This window comes from Abrus precatorius, unplaced genomic scaffold (assembly GCF_003935025.1).
Source record: "Abrus precatorius isolate BTA unplaced genomic scaffold, Abrus_2018 Scaffold8, whole genome shotgun sequence".
NCBI lineage: Eukaryota > Viridiplantae > Streptophyta > Magnoliopsida > Fabales > Fabaceae > Abrus > Abrus precatorius.
Window position 1 is genome coordinate 21,340,365 of NW_020874428.1, and position 22,392 is coordinate 21,362,756.

Sequence of the window (22,392 nt, forward strand, 5' to 3'; positions counted from 1 at the left end):
AAAAGGTGATTTTTAATATGGGCACACACACTCCCAAGTTGAATCGTCAAAGAAATTAAAGTATCCAAAAAACAGTGGACGGCAAAGACCATGTGTGCCATCCCTATGTCCGTACGTACCATGAGTAATAGTTGTTGTTATAATTGATCTGTACAGTGCTTTGTTGAGCATTATTATTCATTATATATGCCAATTCGGGGTGTTTCCATTTAATTCTCCACTGCCTTTTTTATATTCCACCACCTTCATTTCAAGCATTATAATCGTCTTATCTTTTGGTTAGCTTGCGGATGGTATTATGCAAGTGCAATTTAAAAGTTAGATTGTGTCTTCAGGTAGGCTATCCAACACTAGACATGTTCGATAACTAAGGATTATGCTGCCCTTCATTTTGATTACTTTATTAACGCTTGTGTATATATATACTATATAAACAATACAGACAGCTTAAATTACATGATTTTATTTACAAATCTATGGCCCAACGTTGGTTGATCTACAAGGTATTAACAAAATAATTGCAAAAGAAAGAAGTGCTCCATCCACGGAATCTAAAACTATGTTCCTGATATGTACAATGGTTAAACAATTGGCCACACCATTTTACTACGGGGCACTTCCACAATGGTTAAGTGTTGATGCTTGGAATAGGTGGAATTGTCTAGATGCAGATCATGATGACCAACCCCTACCCTATTTTGTTGCTGCACCACCAAAACAGACCCATCAAATGTAGAATCCGAAGACACTAACACGTCACCAACAGGGCCAAGTTCTGGATACTCATTCCACTCTGTCAATCCCCTGAACAATAAAGACTCACTTTCATGGCGCCTGCCCACCAAAATCAAATCAAAGCAACCTTCCAATGTCCTAATGATACTGATCATTTCCACACTATCTCTCACAATTTCCTCTCTATAATCATGTCTTTTTACTTGGATGTAGTCAATCTTAAACTTGTGAATCAAGTCACCATCAGGGTCTCTATTGATAAAATTTCTATTCTTCTTACGAGGCTCTATCAACCGAATTACCGTGACCCTTACGTTTGGGTGATCAGCCATGCGCATTGCATAAGCCAAGGCTTCACGGTCATCTGGTCCTTCTATAAACACTATTCCAACACTGTAAAAGGTTACACATGTTAAAGGGTTGTTCCTAATCAAGTTCTCACGTTCAATTAGGATACCAACCGAACAAGGAGCGGTTCTGAGCAAATGGCGGTTCAATGCTCTAATGGGGTGTGCTGATTCTGTCATCCCACTTGATGTCCATTGTTTGTGAAAAGGCATAATAACCATGCACGCTCTTTTCTCTGCAGCTTGCATGCATATCTCATCATGCATTGTCTCGTAAGGAGAGATGGATGTGAAGAGATTCACCACCACTTTTCCTATGTTCTGTTGCTCATATGATTTGAAGGCATTTATTATTTTCTGTGAGTGACTAGAGTGGGATGAATTGGCCTTATTGCTGGGTTGATGATCAATGAAAAGTGGGGCTGATCTGCCTTTTAGCTGAATGAGATGAAGGACATAGAAGCATATGGGACTCTCAATTGAGGAGTTGGACATTTCAAGAACATTGATGATGGGTGGGGTGTTTTCTTGATGGTGTATGCATGCCATCAAGCGAAGTTCAGCATTGGGAGAGGAATGCTCTATGGTTCTCCTCCTGTTTAAGGACAAGTACCTCTTAGATGGGTCATACAGGAATTTCACTGTGGGAGTGACCACTCCTGTAATCAATAGTATAGCTACCACCATGTTACTATATGATTGTTCATCTATAATCTGCAAGACATATTCACATTCAAACCGGCTATTAGAAAAAATAAAATAAAACAAGAATGTAAAATATGCATGTAACCATTACGTAATGTCATTGTACTCATTTGTTTCTTTCCCTTCTGCAAATTAACTATTTGCATACTAAAAATGTTATGCAAGGACATTTGCAAGCAGATATTTTCGTGAGATTCAAATCACCAGTCCTCATTTCCCGTCCCTCTCATTGAAAAATAGCACCTTAACAAAAAATATTAAGGCTTTGTTTGGATTGATAAAAGGAGATGGAAATAAAATGTGATATGTCTATAAACCAGTGTTTGGATTGTAAAATAATGATGAAATGAAATGAAAGTCAATGGAGCGCACTCCACGTAATTAATTCCATCGTATTTGTCCACCTTTCTTTTTTTCCCAAATTGGGAGGCAAAAGTTGAAACATATAAGTTATTTTAACATATTCAAACAATGGAATGTATAAATTTTAATCCATTCTATTTTACTCCATTTCTTCCATCAATCCAAACATACCTATTAAATCAAGTGATAAAACATTATTTTGAATGAAATTCATTTTTTGTTTAGAAGAGCAGAGAAGGGAACAAGAAATGAGGATGGCTAATTTCAATCCCCTTTGTCTACATATATCAATTCTTACACCAAGGTATAGACAACTCTGTATGTAAATCAACTGGGTGATGCCATTGGCACTGAGAATGAGACCTAAGGAGAGAGCATCAGTCATTGGAATCTTGCAGTATATTGAAGGCAATATGGTTCCTATCACCTTCCCAAAGCAGCTAATTATAGCCACAAGCTGCACAATTACAAAGCTTTGGGCATCAATTGTATAGAGCTTACATCTGGCACCAGTGAAGAGGAAGTACAATGGCATAAACACTACTGAGACCATAGTATCTAGCCTTTCAATCAATGCTGATCCTAGTGGTGGCCCTTCTGGCACTGCCATGCCCAAGAGAACAGGCCCCATCAAGAAGTGCTCCCCAATCAACTCACCAAGCAATGAACACACCAACAACATAAGAAATACGGACACTATGTAGGACTCTTTGATAGGCTTCCCTTGGGGTGTTTGGCGTATCATCCATAACATGATTGGTCGAAGAAGACATACTATGAAAACGACCATAACAATCAAAGAAATGATCATCAAATTGAAAGAATTGTCATCTTCTTTCCTTAAACTAGTTTGTTGTTGTGATATGATAAAAGTCACCCCCATCGAAGAGACTAACCCACTCACCACAGCTGAAGAGAGTGCTAATCGACCAACCTCTGAATTGAGGAGCTTTAAATCTGCTAAAAGACATGCAGTGACATGAAAGGAACTAGATGATAAGAAACATGATATATAAATTAGGGACTTGTGAAGGGCTTGATCTGGAGACAACGTTTTCCGTAGAATAAAAGCAACTAATGTGCTAAGTATAACTGGCATTAGAGAAGAACATATGCCAATGGCCCAAGTCCTTTTCCCTGCTCTCAATAACAGAGGTAAATCAAGTTTGATTCCAATCATGAACATGTACATGATGCTCCCGAAAAAAGCTATTGTCTCACTTACGTAGAAAGATTTTTTGGGAAATAGCCACTTTCTAACGCTTTCAGCATTTCCCAGTACTGAAGGTCCAGCTATCAACCCCGCCTGAATAAATTTTGTACAAAAAAATAGTATTAGTTAATTAGCCAATATCCTTCGCCAGTTTTTTGTTGCATGCATTCCCAAAGAAATTTGATATAGAACAAAATTTACTACCTTCAAAGAAAAGTGGTCAGCACTCACTATGTCTGCAACTTTGGTTTATGTTTTCATTAATAACATTTAGAAAATATTAACAAATGCCTTTATGCCATCTTTAACGGTGTTCTTTGTTTAGTTGCATACCTTGAGTGACTAAAAGTTCGCATGCACGTGTAGCAACCATTCTACTTAAGCAAAAGCAAAATTGCTTATTTTTTAAAAAGTGAGTCCTATTTGTTTTTTATTGTATTTCTTATAAGCAATCCCTGTACCTGTACCGTTAGTTATGTTCATATAAAACTAATTAAAAACTTGAAGTAAGACTATTTTGTGAGAAAATATAAAAATACTCTCACTCATAATTAATAATACTTTTCAATATAAATTTTTAAAAAATTACTATTTATGAATTCCTTTATATGACTCGTGAATTATTAGTATATATAACTTTAGTTTTTGGCTAAACAAACATTGTTTTCCAATTAAAAGAATTATGAAAAGAACTATATAAACAAAAATTTTGAGTCAGCTAAATTTTATAATACGCAGACATACATGTATAGTTGTGTGCGTGTTTCATAAAATTTCATATTATACCAGCACTTGTGGAACGAAGCTACCCTCCCCAAGTGGGATAAGAAGGAACTGTAACCATGAGGTCAACAATGAAACTATGGCGATTTGAAGAATGACCAGTGACAGTATGTAATCTAAAGGGTTGTCGCCATAAAATACCCCTTTTGAACGTTGAAACTTGGTTGCGTTCTCGCACTCCCATATGCTCCTGTTTGCGTAAATGGGGATTCTTGAGCTTATGTTCACTAGAGCCATGTCACAAGAAGAGACACTTACAACAAATCATGGACGCATGGTTTAGAAAAGAGATCATATGTAATTGCAGGTAAGCTATGGAATGAAAGGGAGGAAGTGGAGAATGACGAAGGAGGAATTAGTAGGGTCAAAGTTAAACCCTTCAATAGTAAACCTATTGGGTTGATTTATTTGGAGACAGAGATCATGCACCACCAACTTTGTGTGAAGTCGCTGAATTGCGGGTTGGTGACTTAAATTTAGCTTTGTTTTGTGATTAATTAGTCGATGGTGATATTTTTAGCAGTTAATTGATGTTATTAAGGTGTGGGAGTGCAAACGGGTTTATAGTCACAACATTCTTTGCATTGTTTAGTTAGTGGGTATAATTTAGATATGCGATATCATGTTTTATTGATAGTTAATAAAGTAAGGAAAGGAAGGTGGCATTATGCCGTGCATTCCTTTCGTTCTTTTTCAGTTCATCCTCGCTTGTTCCATTTCATTTAATTAATGAAAAAAAAATCCAATAAAAATGCTTAAAATGTGAGGCAAGCGTGAGACTATCAAATTCTTGATTTAAAAATAAAAAGCAAGTTAAGTTGACTTTGACTGCAACGATTTAAACCTTTTTTTTTTCAATATTTTAAAATATAATTGAAGTGTTGCAATACCTGGACTAAGACTACTTGATTTTTGGGCTAAGGTCTCCCTGATGTGAAGTTCAGCCCAGAACGGTATTGTAATGAAAGATACATTTAATACGTCAGCGCCGTCTAATGGACTCATCACTCTAGCCCATGCAATGATGCACTATCGTTATGACTTTCACAGTTAATATTTTAAATATTATTTTAAATTAAAATTATAATTTTACTTTCACAATTAACATTAACTCAATCTTAATTTTTATATTTTTTTATCAATATTAAAAATTTCAATTTTAATAAAAAAAGATTATAAAAACTTTCCACGTAAGTTTTGTCCATTTAACAAATACAAATATGTCGACAAAAAACACAAAGTGGACTATGATCATTATTGTTTAAAAGCGATTATTTTAAAAAATAATTATTTATTTATAATTTTTTAAGAAAAATTTAATAATATTTTCAAATTTAATTAAAATTAAATGACAGTATAAAGATTTTTGACATTGCCATTCAATTATAAATTATCATATTATTAGTAAGAACTATTAATTTTTATGAATTAATTAAAAATCATAATTATCATATATTTTAATTGATTAACATATTAAAAAAATTATACTAACAATGCATGAAATTAAAATCGTTATTTATTATTTAAAAATATATGAATTAATTACGCACTTCTTTCTTACTAAATAATTTTGTATACTTATTGATTATTATATAAATAAGTGTTTGAATATTTTTATAATTTTATTTCATTCAACAACCTCCCTTAAAGTTAAATTATATCTATAAAAAAATTACATTTTTCGTATATTAAAAAAATGCGAGAATATTTTATTTTATTTTTTATAAAACAAACTACCCCTATGCTACTTGAAACTGTGCATACGGCAACTTGTTATATGAAAAAACAAATTTCCAAAAGGAAAAATGTGATTGACTCTGACTTTGGATATATAAATTCCACTGGATAAGAGAAAGATAATAAAAAGAGAGATATAAGAAAAGTGGTTAATATAGGTGTTTAAATTCATTCCAATCATTTCGTCTAGTCAATCCGAAAAATAAAAACTCAATCAAACCGTTAATTGAAAAAATAAAATAAAATAACCTACCGTTTTATTTAGTTTGAATCGACTGTCACATTTTATTTTCAAAACTAAATCTAACTGAATTAAATCGAACAACATCATTTTATAATATTCTTATTTTGTTTCCTTATTTTACCTAAATAAAACCAGCTAATTATTTCATACAAGTAATGAAAGTGAGTATAACAATTAATGCCATTGCATCTTGACTAAAGGTTGGTTTGATAGATATGATATATAAATTTATCTTATATGTGTAAATTTTTTTCTTGTGAGGAGTTTGGATTTAAAAAAATGAGAATAATATATTATATTTTATTTGTTATAATAGTATGTAATAAATATAAAATAAGAAACAATAGCAAATATATATATATATATATACACATATAATAAGATACTAGCCTATAATATATCTTATAGTATTCTGTTTTTATTTAATTCTCACATCTCATTTTTTTATTTTATCATATTTATTAAAGGCAGGATTTTATTTTATTTTCGTGGTTTTTGTGATTGTAATGTGATAGAATAAGCCCCCTAACATTTACAGGCTTGGGTGGATCTTAGTTAAGTGGAGTTGTGGTTTGGGTGACACTGTGCTACTTGGTCATGTGAGTGAGGCTCGTTAAGACCATATCATGTTGGCATTGATTATCCCTTTCATTAGTGTTATGTATACTTCCTTGAGTCCCAACATGAATGTCTAATTTGATGGGTCGTCAAGGTTGGTGAGGTCCTCATCATTTGTTTCTCTGGATATCACACATCACGCAGTAGCTTATCTCGGATCATTATTTCAAATAACCATACTTAACTTCTTATAATCAATTATTTAGACTGCTTTTAATTGGACATTATGAAATTTAATGATATATTTATATTATGTTAAATCAAATCATAATTTATTTAACAGCATAACTTTTTTCTATCGTTGAATGTTTTTTTTTACCTTTTTTTTTAATACAGAAACAGTGCAGGGGATAAAAATTTAATGGTTCGAGACCGATCTTAATTACTCAACACGGTAATATTTATGAACTTTTTTATATAAATTATAAAAAAAAAATTGACATATGATATAATATAAGTAATCGAGACTGCATATTCTTAAATCACTTAATGATGTTTTATCTCAAATTAATATAAATAAAACAGTACAACTCCCAGTTATTAGTAATGCAATAAAAAAAAATCCAGAAAACAAAGAAAAATTGTATATACTTAAAACTACAATAAATAGAAGAAAATTATCATCCATGATAATATTGCTCAATTTAAATAAGTTTATCTTCAATAAAAAATCAATAATTTAAAAATAAAAAATAAATTATTATATCTTTTTATTTTTTAATATTTTATATTATTTTATAAAGTAAGTATTTAATAAAAAAAGTATATATATTTATAACCTTAAAAAATTAAAATATATTTACTATTTTTTAATTTAGTAAGAGTTTATGTTTTGTCATTATTACCACTCTTATTTGAATAATATTATTTTAAAATACTATTTTTTTAATAATTATTAGTGTATGAAAATAACAATAAATATTTATTTAATAATAAAAAAGATTATACGAAATATATATTAAGCTAATGAATACAAATTCATTAATTATCGTAATAAAATATTAACACTATTCTCTTTAAACAAAAACTTTTGAGGCCATCATATTATCGGTCTTCACATACTCATTAATCATAATAGAAAAAAAAATAAATTCTTTTTAAGCATAATATCAAACATGACCACGATACAATTTAAATCTCTCACTTTTACAAACACATGCATCATTATATTTTAAGAAGTTGTATTTTTCAATCACATATCATTAAACAACTTCTTCAATTCCATAATATTTCTAACAAAGATATACTCAACAATCATAGCAATTCAAAAAACTAAAATTCTTTATGACATTTTATCAAATATCTTGTAAGTATCATCAATTTCTTCATATTCACCTTACATATCAATCAAATTAATATCTACAAAGATATTATGTGTTTATACCGCACCTAAATATGAAGCCATTTTTCAGCAAGATTTAATAATATAAGGATAAGTGTAGAAATTGAAAAGAACACTCCGTATTTTCAAGCAAATAAAAAAAAGGTTTTGAAAATAAGTTGAGATTAGGGAATTTAATTTTAATATGGTGTTTTCATGACATAATGACCAGAATATGGACTTTTCTCTATAATTACAAAAGTGTAATATTTACAAAATTGTCAGTGACAATTTTAACTATATCTTTTCAAGCTACGCTCTAAAAAAATGTGGTACAAGCATTAGGTGAGTACGTAGACCGAAGAAATATAATTATGTAATAAACAATGGGTACAAGTGTTGTAGAAAGTCAATAAAATTGCAGGTAGCAAGTTTTACTAACTTTCTCTTCCTGGAGCTTTGTTGCTCTGTCCTACAACTGAAAAAATCATGGGTGGCGATTTTTACCAACACGGTAATACATTGTCCTGTAACTGAAAAATCGTGGGTGACAATTTTTACCAACATAGTAATGTATTGAAATGTCGTTTTGTGCAGAAGGTGTTGGAACTACGCCTATAAATAGGAATTGAACCATGTTGTAAAATACAAAAAAGAAAATGAGGAAGGAGCTTACAAAAGAACAATATCAAAGAGGGAAAGAAAAAATAAAAAAAAATAGAAAAATTTTATAAAGTTACAAAAAAATTAGCAATTTATTAAGCATGATTTAAGACGTGACTATAGAATTGCACAAACATATTTCACAATGTATTCGTACTCAAAATGTAAGTAAATATTTATTTTTTAATACATGCAATGTAGTATGATAAAAAATTTTCTTAATTTTATTTGAGTTATTTATTTTTTAATTAATGCAATTTATTTTAAGTTTGTATAAAATAAAGATAATTATTCTCGTTTAAATAAACATAATAAAATTTATAAAATTTTAGTATTAGATAATTTTTATTATATTATTTACTTTTAATAAGAATTATTAGCATTGAAAAATATTAATAAATTATTCGTACTAAGTGTTAATATTAATCATTGTATAGTATTAAAATAATAATAATAATAATATTAGATGTAAAAATAAGTAAAACACAATTTATATTAAAATAATAATAATACTATATGCAGGTATAATTAAGTAGAAACATATCATTTTTTTATAGTTAATTTTTTATATTTTGATATACATTTAATTCATAGATTACTAATAAATGACTATTTTTTAATTTCAGGTAATGAGAGTATTATGACCACATCAGTTATCTATAATGCTACATAGGCTTGAAATAAATGAGATTTTACGAAATGCTAGTTTTGATCGTATTGCACAATTATGTCAAATGCATATAAACGGTGGCCTTATAAATGCACTTGTTGAATGTTGGAAACTAGAAACACATACATTTCATCTTCTTTGTGGAGAATGCACAATAAAATTAGAAGATGTTGCTATGTTGCTTGGACTGCGATGCAATGATATAGCAGTTACTGGTTCTACTAATCCAAATACTTTGGCACTGCAGAATATGTGTGAACAATTATTAGGAAGTCGGCCCGAATCAAATGATATTGAAGGTTCTGAAATAAGATTAAAGTGGATCACACAACACCTTGGTTAGCTTCCTGCTAATTTAGACATTAAGATAGCACAACATGCTCGTGGGTATGTACTTTCTTTGTTGGGACATATTTAATGCCAAACAAGAGCAACTCCCTAGTATATGAAAAATTCTTACAATTGTTAGTAAATGTCTATGAAATTAGAATGTAGAGTTGGGGTTCAACATGCCTTGTTGTTTTGTATAGAAGTTTAGATCGTGGTCCACAACATGATGCCAAAGAAATTTGTGAATGCATAATATTATTGCAGGTATGGGCATGACACAGGCTCCCGTGGTTGGCTCTAATACCTGGTAAACCAGTAATATTTCCACTTATACTCAGATGGAGATGTCTTTGATATCCAACCAAGACTCTATATAGAGATCATGGAAATGTTAGACTAGCATTAGATAAAATGGCACTACGTGAGGTACTTGTTAATATATTTATACATTTCTTAACTATTTTTATACATGTTTGAAATTATTTATGAATAATTATTTTTGAAAATGCAGTTCATATGGTGACCATATGAGGATGAAGCGATTGATGTCGTTGTTCCATATGATCCGAGAGGAGAACGTTTATTGTGGTCAACTATAAGCCTGTTGATATGCTTTGAGGTTGTAGAGTGGCATGCAACTAACTGTGTGATGCGACAATATGGATTTGCTCAACCTATTCCTCTCTCGCCCTAAAGTCTTGACGGAGTCCACAACAAATACTTGCATGAATTAAGAGAACTAAAGGACTGGATGTTGATACATAATGATTGGGTGATAATGTGAGAACAACGATATCAGCGTACATTACAAGGAATGGAAATTGACCAGTATTACCTGTCCAATGAGTATTGAAATTGATACACATTGTATGCAATGAATTGGTTATGGTTGTCTCCACAAATGAAACAGTTTATCACCCCAGCAACAACAGTTTTTGGTGGATGAATAGCTTATGTCCCCACCACTGTCTGAGCATCAACAGGGGATTGAATAACCTGCATACCACAATATCATTAATATAAGCATGTTAACAATATATAAAATTTATAATTCAATATAAACATCATTGACAAAAGAATAATGTCAATTACCGATGCAGATGATAAGTTTATGTAAGTAAGGTGTCTTAAATCTTTGCAAGAAATTAGCAGCAATATGCCTGATACAATACATATGAAAGGCCTTTGGAGGTTCCCATTGTCTGTTACTTCGTCTTATTGCTGCATTAATTGACTTGTGCCGATCAGAAATAATACCAACACCATCTTGCGTTACAACATGTTTGCATAAATTCTCAAGGAAAAATTGCCAATCATCTGCAGTTTTTCCTTCAACAATAGCAAAGCCAATCAACAAAATATTTTGATTGTCATCTTGTGCAACAGCTACCAATAAAGCTCCCTTGTATTTTCCATATAAATGTGTCCCATCAACCTGCACAAGTGGTTTGCAGTATCTGAATGCTCGAATGCAAGGAGCAAAACTCCAAAAAATATGACGTAATATTTGAACATCAGGAACCAACTCATCATTGTGATAAGCTTTAACAACATCTAATTGAACAATTGACCCACGAACAACGTCACACATCTCTATAGACCATTGCGGCAAGGCTTCATATGAGGCTTCTCACTCACCATATACTTTTTTAACTATTTTTTGCTTTGCCATCCATGTTTTTCTATATGTTGTCGTATATTCAAATCGAGCTTGAACTTCATTAATCACAAGTTTGATCTTAAAAGAAGGGTCAGATTCTACCATTGGCTTAATACATTCTGCAATTGTGTCTGCATTCAATTTGCTATGATCCTGTGAAATCCTAGCCCTCATACAAGTGTGTAGCCCATTATACTTCCTGATTTTCCAAAAATATTTGTTTTTCGTCAAGCTAGCTCGAATAAGCCAATCACAATCTATGTCATAGCTTACACATTTACAGTAAAATGTATTTGGTTCAGACTCAAATACTTTATAGTCCACTTCTTTTGATATATTGTAATGTTTAATTATTCATATAACATTTTCTCTGTCATTAAATTGTATTCCAACACACAATTCTCCTACTACCTCAAAATTACCTATCAAACACATAAATTTTAATAAAAAAAACTTATGCATTAAATTAAACATAAAATGATAAGGGTATAATTAAAGCATTTCAAACATCACATACCTAAGTTAGCATATTCTAGAAATTCAAGTGCTTGCATACTTGTAATATCTAACGCACGCATGAATAGCGACTCCTCAAACGGATGTTTTTCAATCATTGGACTTGATAAATAGGAGTCTTCATCAACTTCCTCATCTTCTGATTCTTTATCATCACCATCCTCGTCAAAGTCAGGGTAATCACTTTCAGTGTTGTTTTGTTTCCATTCTACCTCTCTGTTAGGAACGATACTCGTATAGGCTTCATCTTCCTCATCACTACCTTCTGCATGTGTATCAGCTGTAATTTGTTTAAAAATAATATACAGTTCAATGGTAGGAGTTGGGGCCCGACGCTCATTATGTATCTAAAACATTTGTTGAATATCTTCGTCGGTTGTTATTGCAACTCTTTGGTATTGAATGAAACCTCCAAAAATAGAAATCGAACACATGTACGTTATACTCTACTATTTTTGGAGTCTTCACTTCAATATATTGACAAAGTCAATATTTTAGTGCTTCATATGATATATTATAAGAAATATGCATACAAATTGGCTTCTTACATATAAATCTCACATCTTCACATGTATTTGTAATAATTTCACCATTAAAGTACACTACTATATTTGTACTCATTTCTTTCTTCAACTACAATAAAATGACCAAATTTGACAAAAAGATAAAATAAAATACAAACAACAAAAATGTAATAGAAAGCTTTAAAGAGTGGAGAGAATATGATTACGAGATTACAGTGCAATTTATTACAAATAGCAATAACTATATATAAAATAAAATTTTAAAAAATATCAGTGGTGATTTTACTTTTTAAAAATCGTCATAAATAATTTTTACTGTAAAAATTTTTTGAAAACTCACCGGTGATAATTTTGGACTATTTTTTAATCTTTTTTCAAAACTCACCAACAGTAATTTTTACCATCATATAAAATTAATTTTTCTGACATTTAAAAAATCACAACTGACAATTTTTAAAATTTTTTATATTTATGTAACTTTTTTCTAAAGCCCATATTATGATAATTAAGTAAAAAAAATTATATAAAAAAATGACCCTTGAGATTATCTCTCAACAAAGAATATAAACTGACAATTTTAAAAATTAAAATATTTAAAAATAATTAAAAATTAAAATAAAATATTATTTTTTAATATAATCAATCATATATGTTATTATATTAAATTTTTATTAGTGATTATTAACAATATATAATTCTAAGAATTAAAATGGAAGTGTTTAAAAATTTAAATACCAAAGGTTTATTAAAAAATAATAAAAAGAATTTAGTCATATAAAAAAACTTGAAATACTTAAAAAGAGTAGACAAAGGAAGGATTTTGTGGCGTGCATTATTGTAAACGCCTAGCAAATTGGTGACATCACCAATGGGGTCATTATACGCCATCAAACCAATTGGTGCGATATCACATTTAATAACCTTTCAGTGATCATTTTAGATCTTATCCATTTCCGTCTGCAATTGGATCCAACAAAAGCGATAATCCTTTCAGATACCCTGTGACCGTATCCTATAAATTATCAACAGCACACATATGTTATAAATAAAAAACCCTTTCAAACATGTCATCAATTTAATCTCATCATTATTTCTAATTTATCTCTATATATTTTTTAATAAATAATGTATTCACCAATTTGTTAACTAATATTTTCAAAGTATTTGGCTCTAAACAATCAAACAAGTGATGATAATTTATACTATATGCCTGCACAGTTCCTTCAAAAAATTTTCTTGATGTACGGCAAGAACAAGAAATGGATTAGCTAGGGAAATGCAAGGTCGGCGAGGAGGGGGAGAAAAGGCATGTGTAGCCCCGTGACAGTGATAATGAGGTGTGGACAAATGAACCTGCAGAATTTGGCCTAAGGCCTAAGGGAAGCGTGTGCATCACGTAAATGTCTTATTCCCCTTCCACCACTTGTCCAACATCAACACAACTCTCATTAAACAAAAGGGCCAATAGCTCTTTGCAAAACTGCCCCTCACCAGCACTTGGCTTTCAATCCTTGGCCCAGGGGCATTCCTGTCATTTCATCCGCATCGGACATCATTCATGACTACCCCCACTTGGATAGATAGGGTTGCAACCTGGAAGCATCCATTTGTTTTGTGAAAGAAAGAAAAAAATGGTAGGAAACAACCAAAGTTGACCTTGACCCGTTTTACCCACCAAACTAGCCAGCACCCATCTTTGACTGAGCATGGCAATCCAAATTAAATGCATAACCTATCCAATATGCTACTTCAATCATCGAAGCCCCCATCCCACAAAATAAATACACTTCCCATTCTTTTATACACAACTGATGAGTATTGTGTCAATAATAGTAAACCATGTACCAAAATATGTTGTTTAAACAGAAAAGTAGTTTATAACTGCACATTTCTTGTAAAAGTTTGGCATTCTGCTTGTGAACAATCGCAAAGACAAGAAAAAATAAACAACAGAATCTTACAAAAGGATTGATATGAGGCTCTTTTCCCAACTAAAGAGAAAAGCCCCCAAGTAATCAAAAAATTTCACCAACACCATGCGTGACATACAACAGTTGTGAAATATATACTATACCAAACCTGTGGCTGTATAAATTTACAACAAAAACAAACTAAAAAATGCAATAAATGGAATGAACCTTATTTTTGTAAAATAAAATTCTAACCCCCCCATTCTAAATTTCAAACCAAAAAGGTTAAAAAAAAAAAAATCCTTCAGCATAGCAAAGATTCAAGGAACATGTCATCTCTGGGCTCCTCCTTGGCTCTGGAGAACACATTGTCAGATAGTTGTTGCTGATTCATGTAAGATCCCATTGGATTCCCAAACCCTGAGAATCCAAAGCTTCCTGGGCTCTGCAGCATCTCCAAAGCAAAGGGAGATTGCCCTTCTGGTGGTGCTTGTGGTCTTTGACTCTGAAGAGAATTGTTAGTGTGGTGGGTCACTGCTGAGGGTCTAATGGCCGTGGCTGCACTGGTGGGGTTTGCAGCATTGTTTGGCATTGGTCTATTGACAGAATGGTTACCACTGCCACGTGCTGCAGGGACATCATGGTTGTGCTTTCCCTCATAGGTTGTGATAACAGCCCTTAGGTCATGTGAGGCTCTTTCTACATGCTTCCTCACTGGACATCCTGGGTGTGTACACTTGTAGTAACTCCTACAATTCACAAGTTCAACACAATATCAGACAAGACAATACAGGGGTACTATTCTTCTACATCACATGCACACCTGTGAAAAAAACGAAAGTTGCCAAATTTGACCAAGGAATTTTAGACTAGCAAAGGAAAACTTGCACACACTAGTATAGTATCCTGTATAATTTCAAGAAAGAAAGTCATTGTGCTAATGTACCTAAAAATATATAGCTAAAGCAGTAGCCTAGCATCCATCATGAAGTCATAATGTTTCTACCACATTTATGCTATTATGCGCATGAGTGTAAGGAACTCCGTAATGGGATTCGCAGACTACTATTTCTTAACAGAGCTACAAAGTAGAACAACTTTCAAAATGTTTGACAAAAGTAAAACCTAAAGGGAGTGTTGTTTTTTTTACCTTGGATTTGGATTACCCTTTACTACTTTCTGCCCGTATTTTCTCCATCTGTACCCATCATCTAAAATATCAATGTCACTTGTGGTCTGAACTACAACCCTTGGCTCTCTCACTGTTCTACTTCCAGGCGCTGACGTACCCTCATTTTCACCTTCAATTTTCCTGAAAAAGTTATAGAAATATTCATCATGGAATGAACCACACAGTGATAATTAATATGAAAAGGCGGTCACATAGTGGATTAGATAACAGCAATTGTGATGCTAGGTGATAAAATAAATAAAAACTTACCATCTTTTGGCATCAGGTTCATCATCATCAAACTCATCTCCTCCTGATTTACACTTTTGGGAACTCTGGTGCTCAAAATCATCATCCCCTATTGATATTGATGAGTTCTCAGGGGTGGCAGCTGAATCCATTTGTCCACTGCCATGAGTAGCGTATGATTGATCTGGAATTTCAGTGCTGATGGGATTTGAAGGAGGGATTGCAAGAGAGGATGAAGATGATGAGTTTCTCCTAGTGGACTGAGGCTTGGGATGGTTGTGAGTACCCTTGTAAACAATCTCAGTGATTTGTCCATCCAAAGACCTCTCAACTTTCTTCTTTGTAGGACAATTGGGGTATGTGCATTTGTAATAACTTCTTGGATTTTCACTTCCTTTAACTTGTTTTTGCCCATATTTCCTCCAATTGTACCCATCATCTGATCTTCTACTTAAGGTCTGAGATTGTTGGGGGTAGTTGCCATAATCAGATTGAAACCCATTGTTATGGTTAGTTTGGACACTAGCTATCTCAGGAGAAAAACTCTGCATGGAAGAATTGTTTTCAGTTTTCATCATACCCTTCCCTGAAGAATAACCATCCTGTTTTGTGGCTTCCTGAAAACTCCATGGTGGTGGTGGTTGCTGTTACAATGCATTCAACAAGGTACTTTAGAGAAGAGAAGAAACCACGAAGAGAAAAAACAAAGGCTTTGCTTTAAATTAGTCTATGCATTGAAATTTGTCACATACTGTTTGAACTGAAACGGTTGAAGATTGAAATGTTGTTGTGGATGTAGCAGGAGGTCCTGGTTGGGTTTGGAATGAGAAATTCGAGAAGCTTTTGTCTTCTTCTTTCACAATTCGCTGGTTTTGGCCAGAACTGTTCTTCCAGTTGAAACTCTGAGCAGCAAATGCCCCAGTTGTTGGAGATGGCAAAACCTGTATTGAGAAAAACCCAAAAGAACACAAACCCATTTATCAAACAGCAACAAAAACCAACTTGATAACACTAAGAATCACAAACCACTAAACCAGAACAAAGCACCAAAAAAACAGAAATTATCATTTATAACATCTAAACCATTGAACAAATATCTAACACAATGAAATTCTCAAGTCATGGTCAATTACTTGAAAGAACAAAAAAAAAAATCATTTTCCTTAGTTCAAAATTTTGTTAACAAAGCAAGCAAAATAAACAAGACCCAAAAGAGAGAACCACATGAAACTCACGTTAGAAGAGTTAAGAAGAACCGGTGAGTCAAGAAGTTCAGCAGGGCTCAAACCAGGTGGAATAGCAAAGTAAGAAGAAGGAGAAACAGGTGGAGGGGAGAGAGGCAAAGAAGGGGGTGGTGTGGACTTAAACTTTGGCACCCCAGAAGCACTTCTATGATCAGACAAACCTTGTGATTTGTTATCTGTGAAAAGATCAGAGAAAGAAGTGGTCATGAATGGGTGTGTTGAGAAGGTGAAGTTGGTGTAAGAATTTGCAGAAGTGTCTAAGCTACCAGAAGAAGAAGCCATCAGGTGGAGTGGAAAGAAAAGCTTTGAAATTGAGAAATGAAAGGGTTTAATATAAAGAAGCAGAGTGAGAGAGGTGAAGAAGAGAAAGAGGGTCACCTACGTATTGCACAAGGCTTTGGTTTCTATTGGGCAACGATATTTCTGAGAAGCTAAGAAATGAAGCCATGCTTTGACCGTGGAAAATTTTGCCACCATGTATTTTTTTCCCCTAAAAATTTTGCTTTTTTCGGTCAAAGCTCGTGGGTTTGACTGAATGGCGGCTACCACTGGGATTTGCTTCTGTATTTCACTTGCTTGGGTTAATGCAATGTGCAATGTGGGTTCTGCAGAGTGCAGAAGCAGAAACCTTCTCTTTCTACAGTTGGAGAGCTACCCTTTAGCCACGGTTATACATGTTAAGTTTGGATAAGTTAAACACTGTTTCTTTTTTTCTTTTTTCTTTTACTTTTTATGATATATTTTGGATAATTTTGTGAGATTGTGTAACGAAAGATGCTTTGTTTTAAAAGCATATGTACCGTGACCAAAATGCTGACTTATTTGATGAAAGTAGCCGTGAATCAATTATTTATTCCGTGAATATTGAAATTATTCTCCCTTGCCACGGATATTTGTCTTTTAAACTTATCTGTAATGGATTTTGGACAAAAATTTGGAACACATCTAGCTTTACACATGATTTGGTCTCAAACGAGCACATCGTTTAATAGAGGCGAGAAAAGGAAAGAGATAACAGAAGAAAAATATAAAAACCTGTCGTTATATCTTTAGAATGGATAAAAATTATGTTTTTACTTTTATTTCATTTATTATAACCAACTCATAATTATAGTTCCTTGATATGTTTTTACTAATAATTTTTTAAACATTTTAATCAATACTTTTGCAACAAATATTAGAATTTAAAAAAAAAAATTTACCCGTGTACAAATTTTTTTTCTAATATTCACGTAATGGGATGTCCGAAAATTGGAAATAACGGTAAAACACTAGGAAGAATAACCCTGGCATCATTTGTAATGTCAAAAGTCGTCGTGTCAGCGTGTGGTTTTGAAAAGTACCAGGACGTGAAAACTTGACTTGCTCGATTGCTCCAAAAATATGCAAACAACATACATCATGCGTAGATATTTACATTTTTTAAATAAATTTTATTTTATCAATCCAGGCTGTTTAATAATTTTATATATTTTTTTATTATATATTAAATTTTATATAATTTAAATATATATATATATATATATATATTATTGAGAATTTATTATTTTCTTATATTTAAAAAATAATATAATAAAGTATCTATTAATTTATTTATGTATAAAATAATGTTGTATAAATATAAATTTTATAATTTAATATTTAAATTATAATTTTATATTATTTTAATAATTTATATTAAACTTTGTTAAAATTAAATAATCATAATATATGAATATAATTAAAAGGTTTATTTTTATATATTTTAAAGTAAATATTATGTTAACTTTGATATATATATATATATATATATATATATATATATATTTTAAAGTAAATATAGAATATAACTTTATTACATGTGTTTGTGGAGAATAATAAATAAATAAATAAAAAGCATGACAATATAATTTCTACGTCAAAAGTCCAAAAAGTGAGTAAAGTAAGAAACATATTTTAACTACTACATTTATGCTACGAGTACATATTTGCTACAATTGTGGGCTTTGTAACTTAATATAGAAAACTAAGATCTTTTAGCTCTTCTACTAAATATATTTTGTAAATCAGTTTATGAATTTTGCAAGGAATCCTGAAGGATTTTGAAAATTTTAAACGTTCTTTCTTTTGTTGCATTATGTATTCCAAAATCCAACATAAAAGATCGCAACAAGAGCATATTTTAAAGGCAGGCATTGGAGAATTCTTATGGTATCAAGAGAAAAACCGCTTATTGAGGAGAGTCACTGCAAGGTAATTTAATGTAAAGTTGAAGAGTACTGCAAGACTCTTGTGTGATTGAAATAATTCCATTATTGATGATGAAAAAAAATGGCCATTCTTCGTGTGTGTGAGTTGATTGATTAATAAGTGAAATTATAAGACAAACCAAGTCCAAGATTATTGAATGACCAAACTATTATTCTTCATTTTTTATCAGTGACTTGATTAACTAGAGGTAGGACCTGTGTTTGGAAAAAGAAATCAATTTAATTTCAAGGAAAAAGAAACGCAAAGCAGCAAAAAACTCTTTAAGAAATTAGCATTTGTCCAAATTTTCGAACAAAATTATTATAAATTGAGACAACCTCTTATTATCTAAATACTTTTTCCTTTTTAAATTTCTTATGAGACAAAACATGAGATTTGATTAGGGATTATTGAGATAACCTCTGTTGTTTAACTGTTTTCTTTCTTTAATTTTTTTGCAAATATAATATTCATTAGTAGTTTTTGAGGAAATTATTTTTTAGAAAATTGTCTTATGTTATTTTTGATAAGGCAAACTTGCTTTTGATCATCTTATCACTTGGATCACATTCAGATCTCATATACAGTATATTTCACTTTCTTTTCTTCTTCCTGTGGTGTTTCGTATGTCCTCCCATCTAGACACTTTAAATCTCAATGTACATTCCCTCGTTTTAAATCCTCATCCTTCTCACATGGAATCTATATATCATGAGATTCCACAATGACTTTTCTTTGTGGTGGGATTCTCTGTCAGCATACAAATACAATCATTATTTGTTGGATACTTAACGTTAACAACCAAATTAAATTTATATTTATATTTTGTATAATATCAAGATAAAATTATAATTTTACCATACTTTTGCCATTAACATATCAGGTATATTTATTGTTGAACTAAAATTCAGTAGATTTCATCTTCACATGTCTTATGTCACTTCTCTCATTTAAGACTTTATTTGTTAGTTAGTTGGAGAGTAGTGGAAAGGGAAAGAAGAAAAATATTTATTAAGTGACTTATATTGTTTGAAAGTTTTGAGATGTGAAGTTTATAAACTTTCTTAAACTTATGTTTTTAATTTTTTTTTATTTAAATAATTTTTTATTAATTCTCATTTCTTCTTTCTTACCTTTCCCCTTCATAATTTTTTCTTTTTTTCTCCTTTAAATTTTTTATCAAAGTCTAAGAATATCATCTCCACCTCCACCGTAGAACATTGTAAATAAGCTAACAAAATTATTATAGGTTTGTTATTTGTACTAGCAAGATAAATATTAGTGTTGAGCAAAAAATTCAAATACAAAGATTTAATCTACAATCCAAGCCAAACTAGTTTTAAAATTCAAATTTTTAATAAAATTGAATACCTAACTCGCTTATTTTTCATTTTTTTTTTGTTTATACATGTTTTAGATCTCACTTAACAAAATCATATTTTGTTTACCAAAATCGGATACTTTGTTTATTCTCTTCTTTGTTATTTAACAAGACTAGGTCCAACCACGCATTTTCAATCAAATATTCTATGTTGCATACTATTAATGCCAAAATTAGGTCAGTTTAGAAATAATAGGAATCAGTTCTTTATCATAATACAAAAGTGAGCATCTAAAATTTCCACGAGATCCTTGCCTTTGGTTATGGCATAGTAGTGGTTAAAATTTGATCTACAAGAGAACCACCATGTCTTTGAAGTGATAGTTATGTAATTTTTTGACTATATCTAAAAGAAACTTTTATCTCCATTTCATTGCATGAAATATAAGGATCATGTTAGTGTTAAATGAACAATTTTTTTCCTCGTTCATGCTTTATACACTAAACATGTTAATGAATAGCTAAGCATTAATTTCTAGTGTAGATTAAAATGAGTTTAACCAAACAAGTAAATAAATTGTAGTAAAGATAAATTTAGAGCATGTTGTGGCTAGTTTTTTTTTTCTCTTATTTTTTCTTTATCAAGGTATCTAAAATGACACTAGCGAAATTAAGAGATTTTCTCAATTGTCATTGGTACCCTGCTTTTCCATTAAAACTATTACAACCGTGTTCTAATTACAAATCAACTTTCTATTTTATACATTACAGGACTGAAATAGATCTTAAAATAAGATGTTTTGAAATAAAAAATTAAATTTGTCTAAAATATTAGATTTAAAACGATTTTCAACTAAAATCAACCTTAAAAATGATTTAAACCAAAATCAAATTTAAAGCCAATTTTAAAATAAATCTAAATTCTATTTGAATAATATAAAATAAATTAATTTAAAATCCAATTCATATAATTAAATTTTAATTTTATTTGGATTAGTTTTGTGTTAATCCAATCCAATGCATGCATAGTTAAAATAAATATTAATTTTAATATTGAAATCCTTTTACAAACAGTGATAGAATTGGAAAAACTTGAATTATTCATGTTGAACTTCAGTCTAAGGTTTAATTAGAACAAGAAGCTTCTTAGTCTTCCAGCTGAATAAAGAATGGGGTACTAAACAACTCATTAAGCTTTGTTTAGAAATTAATTTAAAAAAAAAGAGAAAATAAAAAAATTTATGTAATGATAATCTTTATTTGATAATTTGTACACAAAAAAATAAGGTATGTTATAATTCTTCCTAAGTTCATATTTTTAAGTTTATCCAATTTAAACTTTATTTAAAAATTTGAAAGAAAAGAAAATGAAATCATTTTGAAAGTTAAAAGAAGAGAGTTAATAAAAAAAAACTGTAAAGTTGAAAAATTAAAAATATAATATTAAAAAGATTTTAAATAATTTATAAAGTCTTTCATTTTCATCTAAAATTTTTTAAATAACAATAATGACATAAATTTTTTTATTTTCGTTCATTTTTTCTAAAAATAACTCTTAAAAATTTGCATTGTTGAAGTAAAAAAAAAAAAAACATTGATGCATGCATTCAACTACAACATTTTTATCCCCTGTGCAAGATTGGATCAGATGAAAATGGTGATTGTCATTGGCAGGAAAAGGAAGTTGGGCACTTAATCGACGTTAATTTGCATTTTTCAACGCGCGGAATAGTGGGAAAGGTGAGAAAGAAGAAATGAAGAAAATAAGAAAGAATATTAGGAAAAAGTTAAAGTTGAAGTTGGAAAAATGAAACGTTGGATTATTGGATTAGATTGATC

At 30.9% G+C, this 22,392-nt stretch overlaps 2 protein-coding genes across 4 annotated transcripts; both read right to left on the minus strand.

The window, feature by feature from the left end:
* Positions 1–581: 581 nt before the first annotated feature.
* LOC113874437 (cation/H(+) antiporter 15-like) lies at positions 582–13,822 on the minus strand. The gene is made up of 9 exons (XM_027512659.1): positions 13,783–13,822; positions 11,907–12,185; positions 10,822–11,322; positions 10,648–10,698; positions 10,491–10,564; positions 10,034–10,098; positions 4,150–4,399; positions 2,449–3,456; positions 582–1,796 (listed from the first exon to the last, which is right to left on the minus strand). The coding sequence occupies exons 1-9, from the start codon at positions 13,820–13,822 to the stop codon at positions 582–584; spliced, it is 3,483 nt and encodes a 1,160-aa protein (XP_027368460.1).
* Positions 13,823–14,289: 467 nt separating this feature from the next.
* LOC113845977 (WRKY transcription factor WRKY24-like) lies at positions 14,290–17,642 on the minus strand. 3 transcript variants are annotated; one of them, XM_027473745.1, is made up of 6 exons: positions 17,270–17,304; positions 16,995–17,179; positions 16,512–16,700; positions 15,781–16,403; positions 15,490–15,651; positions 14,290–15,088 (listed from the first exon to the last, which is right to left on the minus strand). In XM_027473745.1, exons 1-6 carry the CDS (start codon positions 17,283–17,285, stop codon positions 14,644–14,646), a joined length of 1,620 nt encoding a protein of 539 aa, XP_027329546.1. In that variant the 5' UTR covers positions 17,286–17,304; the 3' UTR covers positions 14,290–14,643. The 3 variants fall into 3 exon arrangements, with proteins under 3 accessions (XP_027329546.1, XP_027329547.1, XP_027329545.1); XM_027473746.1 differs by lacking the exons at positions 16,995–17,179; positions 17,270–17,304 and adding an exon at positions 17,386–17,642; XM_027473744.1 differs by having other exon boundaries at positions 14,322–15,088; positions 16,995–17,428.
* Between the last annotated feature and the right edge of the window lie 4,750 nt (positions 17,643–22,392).